The sequence below is a fragment of the Crotalus tigris genome, unplaced genomic scaffold (assembly GCF_016545835.1).
Source record: "Crotalus tigris isolate CLP2741 ecotype Arizona unplaced genomic scaffold, ASM1654583v1 scf7180000018301.7375997, whole genome shotgun sequence".
NCBI lineage: Eukaryota > Metazoa > Chordata > Lepidosauria > Squamata > Viperidae > Crotalus > Crotalus tigris.
The window spans coordinates 7,006,080-7,018,725 of NW_024096931.1; the positions used below are offsets into that span (position 1 = coordinate 7,006,080).

Consider the following 12,646-nt stretch of genomic DNA (forward strand, 5'->3'; position numbering starts at 1 on the left):
TTGTTTGTTGAAATATGTGATTGTACCTATCCTTATTTTACCCTAATTCCTTATTTCCTCCCCCTCCCCCTTTCCTTTTGCCCCTCCCTTTACCCTACCTGTATTGTTCCTATTTTTCCTCATTTATATAAATTTAATAAAATTTTGTTTAAAAAAAGAAAAAAAAGAAATCATGATCCCGAGTGAGCTCTCTTCGGCTCCTCCCCACTGCCGAGATAAGCGATAGGTCATCCCTGGCCTTGAAAAGACAAAGCATCAGCTCAACTAGGAGTGTGGTGTCTTGGAGCAGCTCTTCCTTGCCAGATTATAACAAATGGGAAGAGAAAACTGCTTCCCTCATCAACTCAGCTGCATCCTCCAGCCTCAGCGAAAACACCATTAGGAACGATTGCTTGTCTGTTCCAATGAACAAGGCTTGTTTCCATCGTAGATTGAGCGAGCTTAAGGTATCGAACCTTGGAACCTACTCAGCATGTCACAGGGAAAGGGGGCCCTGAAAAAGCTTCTCCCGAATAGTAATGCCGGACACACAGTGCATGCTATTTCTGGCTCAGAAGCTGCTACTGGGTTGCGTGGAGTAACCTGGTTTGTAAGCTACCTTAAGAGGATCTCAAAGCTTTAAAGCAGGATGCAAATATTTGCAAAGAAATAATCTATTGGCTAACCTTAGCTTGCTTGCTGGTTCGGTGTGGGTTGCCCTTGAGTGTGCTGTAAGTGGGTCATAGGCTAGCTGTTCATAAAATGGGGCACAGCTCACTTAACACATTTCTCACTTAGCAACAGATGTTGGGCTCAGTTGCAGTCGTAAGTTGAGGACCACCTGTATTAGCAGTCGTTGTTGTTTCTGTGGCAGCCGCCCAAACTCTTGGTGGCTGCTGGCGCTGTTTTAATCCAAAGAAGCGATTTAATGCGGCCGTTTCCTTTGTGGATGCTTTTGGGGAACCAGGAAGAGCCTTTTTAAAACACAGGATTGGAAAATGTCTCTGTTTCCTCTCTTTGTAAGTGCTTTTGTGGGGGAGGGCAGGGAACTAATTTAGAGAATAGGAAGGAGGAAATGGATTCATAATAGATCAGCATATTTGCTCTAGAAAATGCTCTTGCAGGCGTAATTAACTGTAACATTTGAAATGTGGTAATTATGCATTAAAACCACAAAAGAAAGGAAAATAGGCGCTTAACTATTTGTTTCTGTTAGTTAAATCCCCCATTTGTCTTTTTTTTACCCCATTGTTATTGCTACGGCATTGGGTCTCCCAAACTAGATTAATTCAAACAGTGATTTATTTCATTATGTTTATGCGAAAAAGCTAATTCTTCCCTCCACGCACATCCTTCCTAATGCAGGTTTTTCAAAAGTGAGTTTTCCTGCATTTCCCTTTAACTGCCTGTTACATTTTTCGCAAACGCCGTTTTGATCATTCCCAATCTCGGTGTGGCCCCCTCCGTTCCCCACATCTTTCACAAACCACTGAGCCCAAGACTTTGAGTAATGCTCCACTCTGCCTGGGGTGCCTCCCGACTCATAGCCCCATGCAAACGATAAATCAGCAAACTGCAGTGTGACTGGTGTATAATTGCGCAGAGCGGGGTATGGTTTTACCTGTTGTTTGTTATTTCAAGATAGATTTGCAGTTAAGACATCACATGGATGAACAATAGTCCTGGCTCTTTGAAAATAGGCAAATATTGTCCGGTACTATCAAAAAATCATTACGGTTATTTATCTGTTTGTGTCTTTTGCTCAATAAGTCACTGACATACAGATACTCCTCGACTTCCAACCATTTGTTTAGTGATCGTTCAAAGTGACAATGGCACTCTAAAAAAAATGACCAGTTTTCACACTGGAGACCACTGTAGCATCCTTGTGGTCACATGGTCAAAATTTGGCCACTTGGCAACCGGAATGTATTTATGATAGTTGCACTGTCCCAGGGTTATGGGATCACCATTTTTAACCTTCCCAGCGGGCTTCCAACAAGGAAAGTCATGACCACATGATTCACTGAACAGCTGAATAGCAGAACAACAGAATAATAGAGCTGGAAGGGACCTTGGAGGTCTTCTAGTCCAACCCCCTGCCCAGGCAGGAAATCCTGCACCAGTTCAGACAACTCATTGCCCACTCTCTTCCTAAAAATGTCTAGTGATGGGGCACCCACAACTTCTGAAGGCAAGTCATTCCAACTGCAGTAATTGGCTTAATGTCTGTGGCAAAACAGGTTGCAAAATGGGGCAAATCTCACTCAAACACCCATCTCGCTTAGCAACAAAAAGTTTGGGCTCAACTGTGGTCGTGAGCCGAGGACCACCTCCATTCCTGTTTTATAAAGAGTAAGTGAAAAGAATGCAGGCTGGTGTGGATGTAGCCTTTAATTGTGGTTCGTGGTTAGATTAAGTTCTATACCAGCTGAGTTAACCTTGATTTCCATGTTAAAGACAAGGGATTCGGTGTCGTTTCCTACCCCGAAAATTCTGAGTGTCCTCTGTTTAATCTGGAGGAACAGATTTTGTGCTTGGAAAGTAGCCTCGGTGAGCAGTATTTGCGGCGTCCAGCTTAGCTGAGGTTATGCTGGGTCTATTTATAGATCCTCTCCTTTGGTGTCCCGCTCTCAGCTGAGCTTTTCCGAAAGCATTAAAGTTGTTTCTCTCCCCCCCCCCCAATCTTCTCTCCTCCACATCCTTTGCAAGCTCCAATCTGGATCCCGATTTTCTCTTGGCGGGAGGAGCTGAATCTCTGCGGTGCTTCTGGCAACATGTTCGACAGAATTTAGCCACGCTACAGGATAGCCAGTTGTTCGTTTCTTGGCTGTCTTTTCCTTTCGCCAGACAGGCTGGCTGGCTTTGCCAAAGGAACTGAAAAAGTTCATCAGCATCCTTTTTTGGGGAACGGTGTTTGTAGGGCGATGCACCGCAATGCCCAGGGAGATTTATCAAGAGGTGTTTTATTTATTATTTAGATAATTTATATAGCCGCCTACTCCCGCACAGCGACTCCAGGCAGCTTACAAACAGTAAAAACACAAAATGGCAAAAATAAAAATAAACAACGATACCCTTCTCTCCGGCGACAGCACACAATTAAATAAGCCGTTTAAGGCCCGCTAGCAAAACCAGGTCTTCAGGGCCTGACGGAAGACTGTCAACGTGGAGGCCCATCTAATTTCTGCAGGGATGGTGTTCCACAGGGAAGGAGCCACCATGGAGAAGGCCCTTCTTCTGGGTCCTGTCAGGTGGAGCTCCTTAGAAGACGGGACCCACAACAGTCCTTGCCTCCCCGCTCTAATGGGTTGGGTGGATGTGACCGGCAAGTGACAGTCAGTCCCTCAGATAACCTGGTCCCTGGTTCTGTCACCCGCAAGGAAGATTTGCAGCGTTCGTTTTTGTATTCTTTGCCGTAAAGTCGAATCCGGTGGTTGACGAGGTCCATGTTTGTTAAATGAAGCCACCCCTGGGCAAGAGTGGAGTAGTTGGAAAGCAGAGCGATGTAGCAAAACGTTTGGCAAGGCTGACCCTTGGAGAAGACGCTGCGCCTTGTCTTCCATATCAAGTGGCGAAAAAAACCCGTGGGCTGGCAAGACGTTAAATTAATGCCTCTCCAGCCTTTCTACTGCAGAGCAATTTGCACGACAGGAGAGAAGAGGCAGCCTGGCTGAGGTGAAAGTTCAAAAATATTTTTGGAGTTTGATTTAAGAGTCCGTTTTTTTTTAATAACGGTCGTTCGTGCCATCATTAAATATGTGTCTTTTTTTTTTCAAGTTTCGTGCCTTGGGTGCGCATCAGCTCCACGAAGTGGTGTGAACCATCCACAGCCCAAGGCTGAGAATATTTGCTAATTTTGTTGGATGTGCTTTGGCATGCTACTTTGGGCTAAAAATGAGAATTGGACAACTTGTGTTTTAGAGTTGGAAACTCCAAAAGTTGCCGTAGTGCCGTGGTGGCGAACCTATGGCACGCGTGCCACAGGTGGCACTCAGAGCCCTCTCTGTGGGCATGTGCACCGTCGCCCCAGTCCTAGGCCTTCAGCTGGGTTTTATAAAACCTTTTCGCTTTAGGCCTCCGCCGCCATGTGCAAAAGAAAAAAAAAAGGTTCAATCAATCAATTTCAACTCGCGGGGAAAAAAGGGATCTCGCAAAGTTGGAATTGATTGATTGAACTTTTTAGTCCCACCCAGTCTGCTGTTACCACCGCAGCCACGCCCAGCCAATCGGCCACACACACCCGGCACCTGACGATACATAAGTGGGTTTTGGGTTGCAGTTTCGGCACTCGGTCTCTAAAAGGTTCGCCATCACTGCCGTAGTTCGTTGAGTGAAGCAGGCTAGGCCAGTAACCTGCTTTATTTGTTTGATCGAAGGATTTGATAGGGACTTAAGTTTGATGAAAATACAGATAGTCCTCCACGTACGACCACAACTGAGCCCAAAATTCACGTTGTTCAGTGAGAAATCTGTTAAGTGAATTTTGCCCCCTTTTACAACTTTTCTCGCCACACTTGTGAAATGAACCGCTGCGGTTGTTAAATTACTCACACGATTGTTAAGTGAATCTGGCTTAACAGACAGTCACAAAAGGGGGTCGCGTGATGCTGGGACTCTGCAAGCGTCATAAATAATGAACCATCTGAATGTAAATCCCATGACCATGGGGATGCTGCAACGGTCATAAGTGTGAAAAATAGTCATTTCTTTTCAGAGCCGTTGTGACTTCAAATGGTCACTAAATGAACTGTTGTAAGTCAAGGATTACCTGTACAGATTCCCAAAGGATTCTGCGAGGGTTCCATCCAATGTGTTCTACTTAACCCGTTCTTCCTAATAGTATGAACTTTAAGGGATCCATCCCTCACTCTCTGCCATGAACCATCTTCTGATTCAAGCTTCCCCCTTTCCCAAGAAATGACAGAGCTCCTTCAAACTTAATTGAAAATCCCATGAACCCCCCCCATCCCTTCTCACATGTCGACGTTCATGACGAGGTGGGTTTTCATCCCTCCCCCTCCCTCCCAGTTCTCACATTTGAGTGTGAATTGCTCTGCATGAAGCCAACATGGGTTTTGATCAGGGGTCTTCAAACTCGGCCCTTCGATGACTCTTGGACTTCAACTCCCAGAATTCCTGAGCCAGCATGGGGGAACTATGACTCGTGGACTTCAACTCCCAGAATTCCTCAGCCAGCATGGCTCAGCTTGGAAACCTCTCCCTTTCCCCTCAGCGTGGCTGGCTCAGGAATTCTGGGAGTTGAAGTCCACGAGTCATCAAAGGGCCGAGTTTGAAGACCCCTGGTTTTGATGATCATGGAGGCCATCTCTGTGTTTTTTGTTTTTGTTTTTATTTTGACAGACTCTTAGAAAATGTCACATCATGGGTTTGAAAGAAAATCATACCTCTCTTTCTTTCTCTTTCTCTGTTTCTCTTCTCTCCCTCTCCTCTCCTCTTATTTTTTTTTTTCTTTCTTCCCCTGTGTGTGTCTTTTCTGTTTTCCGATCAGCACCAGCTTCCTTTCCTCCAGTGGTGGGAGAACTTTTCGCTCCACTCCATGCTACAGAGTCTTCATCTTTTCAGCCCGACAGCTCATGCTACTCCTTGGGACCTAACCTAGAGTAAATCTTGGCCCGGCCAGGGTTGGGGGGAGCCATGGGCAGCTCAGCCTCTTCTCTGGCCGCCGAGACGGAGTCGGATCACGGCTTTGCTGGCCAAACTTATCCTGGGCACCTGGCAGCAAGCTGGTATAGGAGTAACCATGCTGGGCCCGTTTGGGACAGTGCCCTTATAACACGGCAACATCCGCACGTAAACCACCGGGCACGAAGGTAAGAAAGATGGGGAAGGAGCTTGGTCTTGACTCAGCTCGGTTGAAAGCCTAGGGCTGGTGTGTGTGTGTGTGTGTGTGTGTGTGTGTGTGTGATTCCAACCGCAGCCCCATTAGAGGCCATGGAAAAACTGCCAGCCCAGCTGCACAACCCGGCTGGATGCATCTTGAAACGTGTTATGTGTTCGTGTGCATGATAGTTAACGCTGGCTGCTTGTGGCATGAGATGTTGGCTTGGGGTGCCATTGATCAAGGTTTTGTAGACGTCAGTACAGGTGGTCCTTGACATGCAGTCATTCGTGTAGCTACAGGAAGCCCTCGACTTAACAACAGTTCGTTTAGTGACCGTTCGAAGTTACGACGGCGCTGCAAAAACGTCACTTGGGGACCGTTTTCACACTTTCGGCCGCTGCAGCATTCCCCACCGTCCCGCGATTGAAATTTGGATGCTGGGCAGCTGGTGCATATTTATGACAGTCGCAGCATCCCGGGGGGGCCACATGATCCACTTTTGGGACCTTCTGACAAGCAAAGTCAATGGGGAAGCTGGATTCACTTAACAACCTGTTTCTAACTTAATAACCGCAGTGACTCACTTAACAACTGTGGCCAGAAAGGTCGTAAAATGGGGCAGAGCTCACTTAACGCCTCACTTAGCAAAACATCCATTTTGGGCAAAAGATGGTCATACGTTGAGGAACACCTGTACTGTTCAAAGTTACAGTGGGACTGAAAAAGTGACTTAACCTCCATGGCAGAATGGTCGCAGAATTGGACAAGACCCATTTCATAACCACCTCGCTTAGCAATGGAAATTCTGTTCCCCATTGTGGTGGTAAGTTGAGGACCACCTGTATCCCATTTCCGGGTGCTTCTTCTGGATGGGCTCCGAGGCATATTCTAGGGCCCCAAAATGTGTGAATTCAGTTCCTGAACATTTCTCCCTCTGCTTCTTTGTTAGAGCGGCTTCCTATTTAGGACGGTAAATCTATTTTCTGTAAAACAGTGGTTCTCCACCTGTGGGTCGGGACCCCATTTGGGGTCGAATGACCATTTCACGGGGGTTGCCAAACAACCCAGTCCGCCATTTTTTTACCCCCTTTTCCTTAGCTGTGCTACTCCCTTTTATTCTATTGGCTTTTGAAAGCCAATAGAATAGACTCTCTTGAATAGAGTCTAATTCTATTGGCTTTCAAAAGCCAATAGGAATTGTCCAGGCTGTCTCTGCCCTGCTGAGCCTGCCAAAAGCCCCGTTCTGCAAACGGTGCTGCACCAGTTGAGTAGTCCTCGACTTACGACCGGTTGAGTGGTCCTCGACTTATGACCGGTTGGGGGTCGCGGCATTAAAAAGGTTGAGAACCACTGCTGTAAAAGCTGTTACAGTGTCAGCAGGGAAGGGGTTCTTGGGAGCCACTGGAAGTTGTGAAGACGAGGCTTTCCTTGAACAACGACCTGCTTTGGGGTCATGTATTTCAGATCTTAGGACTCCTTACCAGGTCTAGAAGCAGTCTCCCTAGTCACCCATGCCCCAATGATCAGCAAACTTTGGATCATACTAGCTTGGTATAAATATCTATGGAGATTCTCAATCATCCAGGTCATGGTTGTCCCAAAGGTGCTTTTTCAAGAATTACTTTCTGGTTTTTCTTTGAAGACGTTTCGCTTCTCATCCAAGAAGATTCTTCAGCTCTTCAGCGAAACATCTTCAAAGAAAAACCAGAAAGAGCTGAAGAAGCTTCTTGGATGAGAAGCGAAACATCTTCAAAGAAAAAAAAAACCCAGAAAGTCCAGTTGCCTCTTTAAAAAGCACTTTTGGGACAGCCTGGTATAAATGCTGCTTTTCTTTGGTTTAAGTAATAATAATAATGATAAAGTTGGGAGGGACCTTGGAGGTCATCTAGTCCAATTCCCTGCTCAGGCAGAAAACCCTATACCATTTCTGACAAATGGCTGTCCAGTTTCTTCTTAAAAACTTCCAGTGTTGGCGCATTCACCGCTTCTGGAGGCAGGTTGTTCCACTGGTTAATTGTTCTAACTGTCAGGAAGTTTCTCCTTAGTTCTAGGTTGCTTCTCTCCTTGATCAGTTTCCATCCGTTGCTTCTTCTCCTGCCTTCAGGCACGTTGGAAAATAGCTTGACTCCCTCTTCTTTGGGGCAGCCCCTGAGATATTGGAAGACTGCTATCATGTCCCCCCTCATCCTTCTCTTCATTAAACTAGACATACCCAATTCCAGCAACCGTTCCTTATATGTTTTAGCCTCCAGTCCCCTGATCCTCTTTATTGTCTCTGTCTTTCAACCAGGACTCAAGTTTATAAAGCTTATTCAGACAGCAAGATGAACCTCGCTCATGGCTTAGCTGTCACCAAATCCAGGAGTTACTTCTCCCAAGAGGCACCAATGTCAGTCAAGCTATGGATGGGTAGTTCTGAGGTCACCCTCTTATCTACATGTGACATCCTAGTTTCTTCTAGCTGGAATAAGCAAGATAGGGAGTCATGGCTAGTTTAATCTCCTCTCTGGACTTATTCCAAACAGGAAAAATCACAATGTTACATTCCAACTCTAAACAAACCACAAATGGGTAATATGTAACTACCCTTTTCTCCAGGAGAAGAAGACCCTCCCTTTGGTGTCTCCACCAGTAAGTCATAAAGCAAGCTTGCTGGGACCCGTATGATCTCTTTATGCTGCTTTTACTAATTGAAGCAGTTTAATTACATTCATTGGTTTGATGAAAAAAATCTGCCTAGAAAAGGTTGCATCAGGTTTAAGCAGAGCCGTGCACGTCTGAATAATTTCCCTGTTTATATTAAATTAATTGGCCAGATCACACCTCTTTGTTTTCAACCCAAGCCCCCCCTGTATCCATAATCTAAGGTTAAATATTGAGACAGAGAAAAAAATTGAATGACTATTAAAGTGTTATCTTCAGCTCGGCTGATTCTATAGATACAGACCTATTTCATGCTGCTTGAAAGTGTGTTTCTGCTGTTCAGCATTAACTCAATAAGATGCTAAAATCTGAGCTTAGTTAAAATTCTCCTTCGAGAAAGGTTATCAACATTGGTCTCTGTAAATCTTCTTATTGGTGGCCTTTTGCCCTTGCAGAATCAGCAGGACACTGTTTCTCACCTTGACTTAAGTTCCCATTTTCTAAATTATTTGCCCTAAACTTTTATCTCTTAGCTCAGTGGTTCTCAACCTTTTTAATGCCGTGACCCCCAACCGGTCGTAAGTCGAGGACTACCCAACCGGTCGTAAGTCGAGGACTACCCAACCGGTCATAAGTCGAGGACTTTCCCTGCCCGGGAGCGCCGCGCATGCGTGGTGCCGCCCCCTGCGCTGGCCGAGGCGTAGCTGGCAAGCAGCAGAGACAGCGCAGGCCGACCACCAGCTGGCCCAGCCTAAGGGAGGTAAGGCACCCGCTGGGCCCCATGCGCGCCAGCAACCCTCCCTGCGCCCACCGGCCTCCCACCCCTGGCCCTCTTTTCCTTACATTTTTAGTAGTTGCTCAGCAGGGAGGGGTGGAAGCTTCCAGACAGCTCGCCTTCGCTGCAGACAACTTGCAGCACCGTTTGCAGAATGGGACTTTTGGTGGGCTCAGCAGGGCAGAGACAGCCTGGACAATTCCTATGGCTTTTGAAAGCCAATAGAGTTAGACTCTATTCAAGAGAGTCTATTCTATGGGCTTTCAAAAGCCAACAGAATAAAAGGGAGTAGCACAGCTAAAGAAAAGAGGGAAAAAATGGCAGACTGCATTGTTTGGCGACCCCCGTGAAATGGTCGTTTGACCCCAAATGGGATCCCGACCCACAGGTTGAAAACCGCTGTCTTAGCTGGACAATACATTTCCTGGGTCCAGATTTACCCACTGGGGTGACATAGAAGGTGCCTAGTAACTCTTAAGATCAAGACCAGGACTGTCCAACCTTGGCGTCTTTCAGACCTGTGGACTTCGATACCCAGAATTCTCCAGCCAGCATGGGAATTCTGGGAGTTGAAGTCCAAAAGTTGGAAAGTCGACAAGGTCAGCTGTCCCTGATCTACTGGGACTGATTTCACAGCCCTTATAGCAGCAGTCTCCAAATTTGGGCCTTTTATGACTTGTGGACTTCAACTCCCAGAATTCCTCATTGTGGGAGTCCACAAGTCATAAAAAGGGCCAAGTTTAAAGACCCCTGCCCTATAGCCATCAAGCCAAATTCACGAAGATCCTAATACAAGAATACTGTAGTCCACAAAACCTATTTCCTCTCAGTTTCCTGATTTTGTTCCTCTGCCATGAAGCTTACTGGTGGGAACAGCTGGCTATAAAATACATGCCCCCTCAAATTTTCTCAGCAGCAACTAAAATTTGCCTTCATCTGGAAGGGGTTAAGAGGCACGACAGTCTTCCTGTAACCTTTTCCCGGGCTGAGAATTATGTTGAGAGGATCTAATGATGTTTAACCAAAAGAAAGGTGAGGGGGGGGGAAGGTAGGGTGTTGAAATCTGCCATGTTGTGCACGAAGAATATTGGAATTTATGATTAATTCTGGCTTTTTATAGCCATGTGCCTTTCTTAGTCTGTATGCTGCCTGTTGAAAAAATAAGCAAGTTCCTTTTTCTTCTCAGCTGCCATGTCTTGGAAAATATTTGTGTGAGTGTGTGTATGTGTCTTTCTCTTGCTTGTTGTTATGATCCTCGAGGACTTTGTATGTCTGCTAAAACATGCAGACTTGAAGGAATCTTTCTAGCAAAATGCTCCTGTTTTTGTTTTTGTTTTTTTAATTTTTAATTTTTTAAATTTTTCTATTTTTAAGACCGATCTTGAAGTTTTTTTCAGAGTTTCAGTAGAGGCCACATAGTTGTTGTTTCCCCCCCCCCCCCAGCACTTGTTCTTTTTAATCAGGTGATCAGGAAGTTAATAATATTAAAAACAAACTCTGTCGTAACCTCTGTCTATTGTGTGAATGTATTCTGTACTGCTTCCCACTTCGTGTTTTTTTCCCCCCTCGTTTTTTTCCCCCTCTTGTCTTCCTCTTTCCCCCATGTGACAAGAGAAGAATAAACATAGTCTAGGAGATGAAGAGGGAAAATAAACTTTTGACTAGCGCTTTTTCAGGAGAGAACATGGCTTCTCAGCCAGATCCCCTAAATCGTAAATAGGAAAATGTATATGGGAAGATTAGTTCTCTGTGCACCTGGTGGCTTTTCTTTCATCTAGCAATTTCCAATATCTAGTTTTGGGGCTTAAAAGCCTGGACTATTGCATTGTGTGATGCCAGAGTATTGAGTTCAGACTTCTGCCTTGGTTGACTTTGTGAATAGCAACAGCATTGCAACAGGTGCACAGCGGTGCAGTTAATCTATTTTTCCTAATGCTAAGGTTTGTGGACATTGAAAGCAGAAGGAAAAAAAGTATTTGCTCACAGAGGTAATCCTCGGCGTACGAATGCAATTAAGCCCCAAACTTATGTTGCTAAATGAGACCATTGTTAAGTGGGTTTTGCCCTGTTTTACGACTTTTCTTGCCACAGTTGTTAAATGAAGCACCGCAGTTCTTAAGTTAGTAACACGGTTGTTAAGAGAATCTGGCTTCCCCCCTTGACTTTGCTGGCCAGAAGGTCGTAAGAAGGGACACTGCAACTGTCATAACTATGAGTCAGTTGCCCAGTGTCTAAACTTTGATCACATGACCTTGGGGAAATGCTGCAATGGTTCTAAGTGTGAAAAATGGTCGTAAGTCACTTTTTTCAGTGCCGTTGTAAACTTTGAATGGTCACTAAAGGAACTGTTGTAAGTCAAAGACTACCTGTGTTGCAAATGCTGTCTGGACACGACCATTGATGCAATGTGAATTTTACATGGACCTCATCTACCCACAGTGGTGCTGAGTATCACAGGGAAGTTGATTTGATTCTAGATTAGAACTTTACTGGATTTGCAATTTACGCATTTGTCTGTTTGGTAATTGCTCTTCCTTCGATGTTGAAATAAAGAAACCATGTGGTAAAGGGGCTAAAATGTTGAGCGACAAACATGGAAATTTAGACTTAAATTCTCGTGGGTGACCTTGGAACACTCATGGTCCTTCCTTCCTTCCTTCCTTCCATCCATCATTCATTCATTCATTCATTCATTCATTCATTCTCTCTCCCTCTTTCAGATGCCTTACCAAACCAGCATCTAATGAGAATCTTGCATTACAATACAATACAATATTCTTTATTGGCCAAGTATGATTGGACACACAAGGAATTTGTCCCCAGTGCACAAGGCTCTCACTGTACGTACAGACAACAAACAACAAAGTAGTATCATAAGAGATACCAATAGCAGAAGGTAATAGGAAAGATGAGAAGGAAAACGGTACCGTAATACAGCCCTACTACACGGGTCAATATTGACAATATTGACAATTTACAAACTGAATGTAGGTAGTTACAGCAGCTCATGTAGTGAATGCTCAGAGTTACAACAGCACTGATAACGGTGACTTAGGACCATTTTTCACACTTACAACCGTTGCAGCACCCCCGTGGTTCACGTGACCAAAATTCAGACGCTTGGCAACTGACTCGTATTTATGACGGTCACAGTGTCCTGGGATCGTGTGATCCCCTTTGGTGATCTTCTGACAAGCAAAGCCAATGGGGGAAGCCAGATTCACTTAACAGCCATGATATTAACTTAACAGCTGCGGTGATTCCCTCAACAACGGTGGTGAGAAAGGTTGTAAAACGGGGCAAACTTCACTTCCCAAATGTTTCGCTTAGCAACACTAACATTGGGCTCAATGATGGTCGTAAGATGAGGACTACCTGCAATCTCCAATTATTAGACTGAGTGG

The 12,646-nt window shown here is 45.2% G+C and overlaps 1 protein-coding gene across 5 annotated transcripts in view; it reads left to right on the forward strand.

Annotated features, from left to right (window-relative positions):
- Positions 1-12,646, forward strand: part of CAPN15 (calpain 15) — an 87,810-nt gene that overhangs the window by 26,995 nt on the left and 48,169 nt on the right. For 3 of the 5 annotated variants that reach the window (XM_039349921.1, XM_039349923.1, XM_039349922.1), the window contains exon 2: positions 5,492-5,813. The exons of 1 other annotated variant lie outside the window; for it this stretch is intronic. In XM_039349921.1, the coding sequence (XP_039205855.1) occupies positions 5,638-5,813 (176 nt within the window). In that variant the 5' untranslated portion in view covers positions 5,492-5,637. Of the gene's footprint in view, positions 1-5,491; positions 5,814-12,646 lie in introns of those variants that run through there. One more of the 5 variants, XM_039349925.1, reaches the window with a different exon arrangement.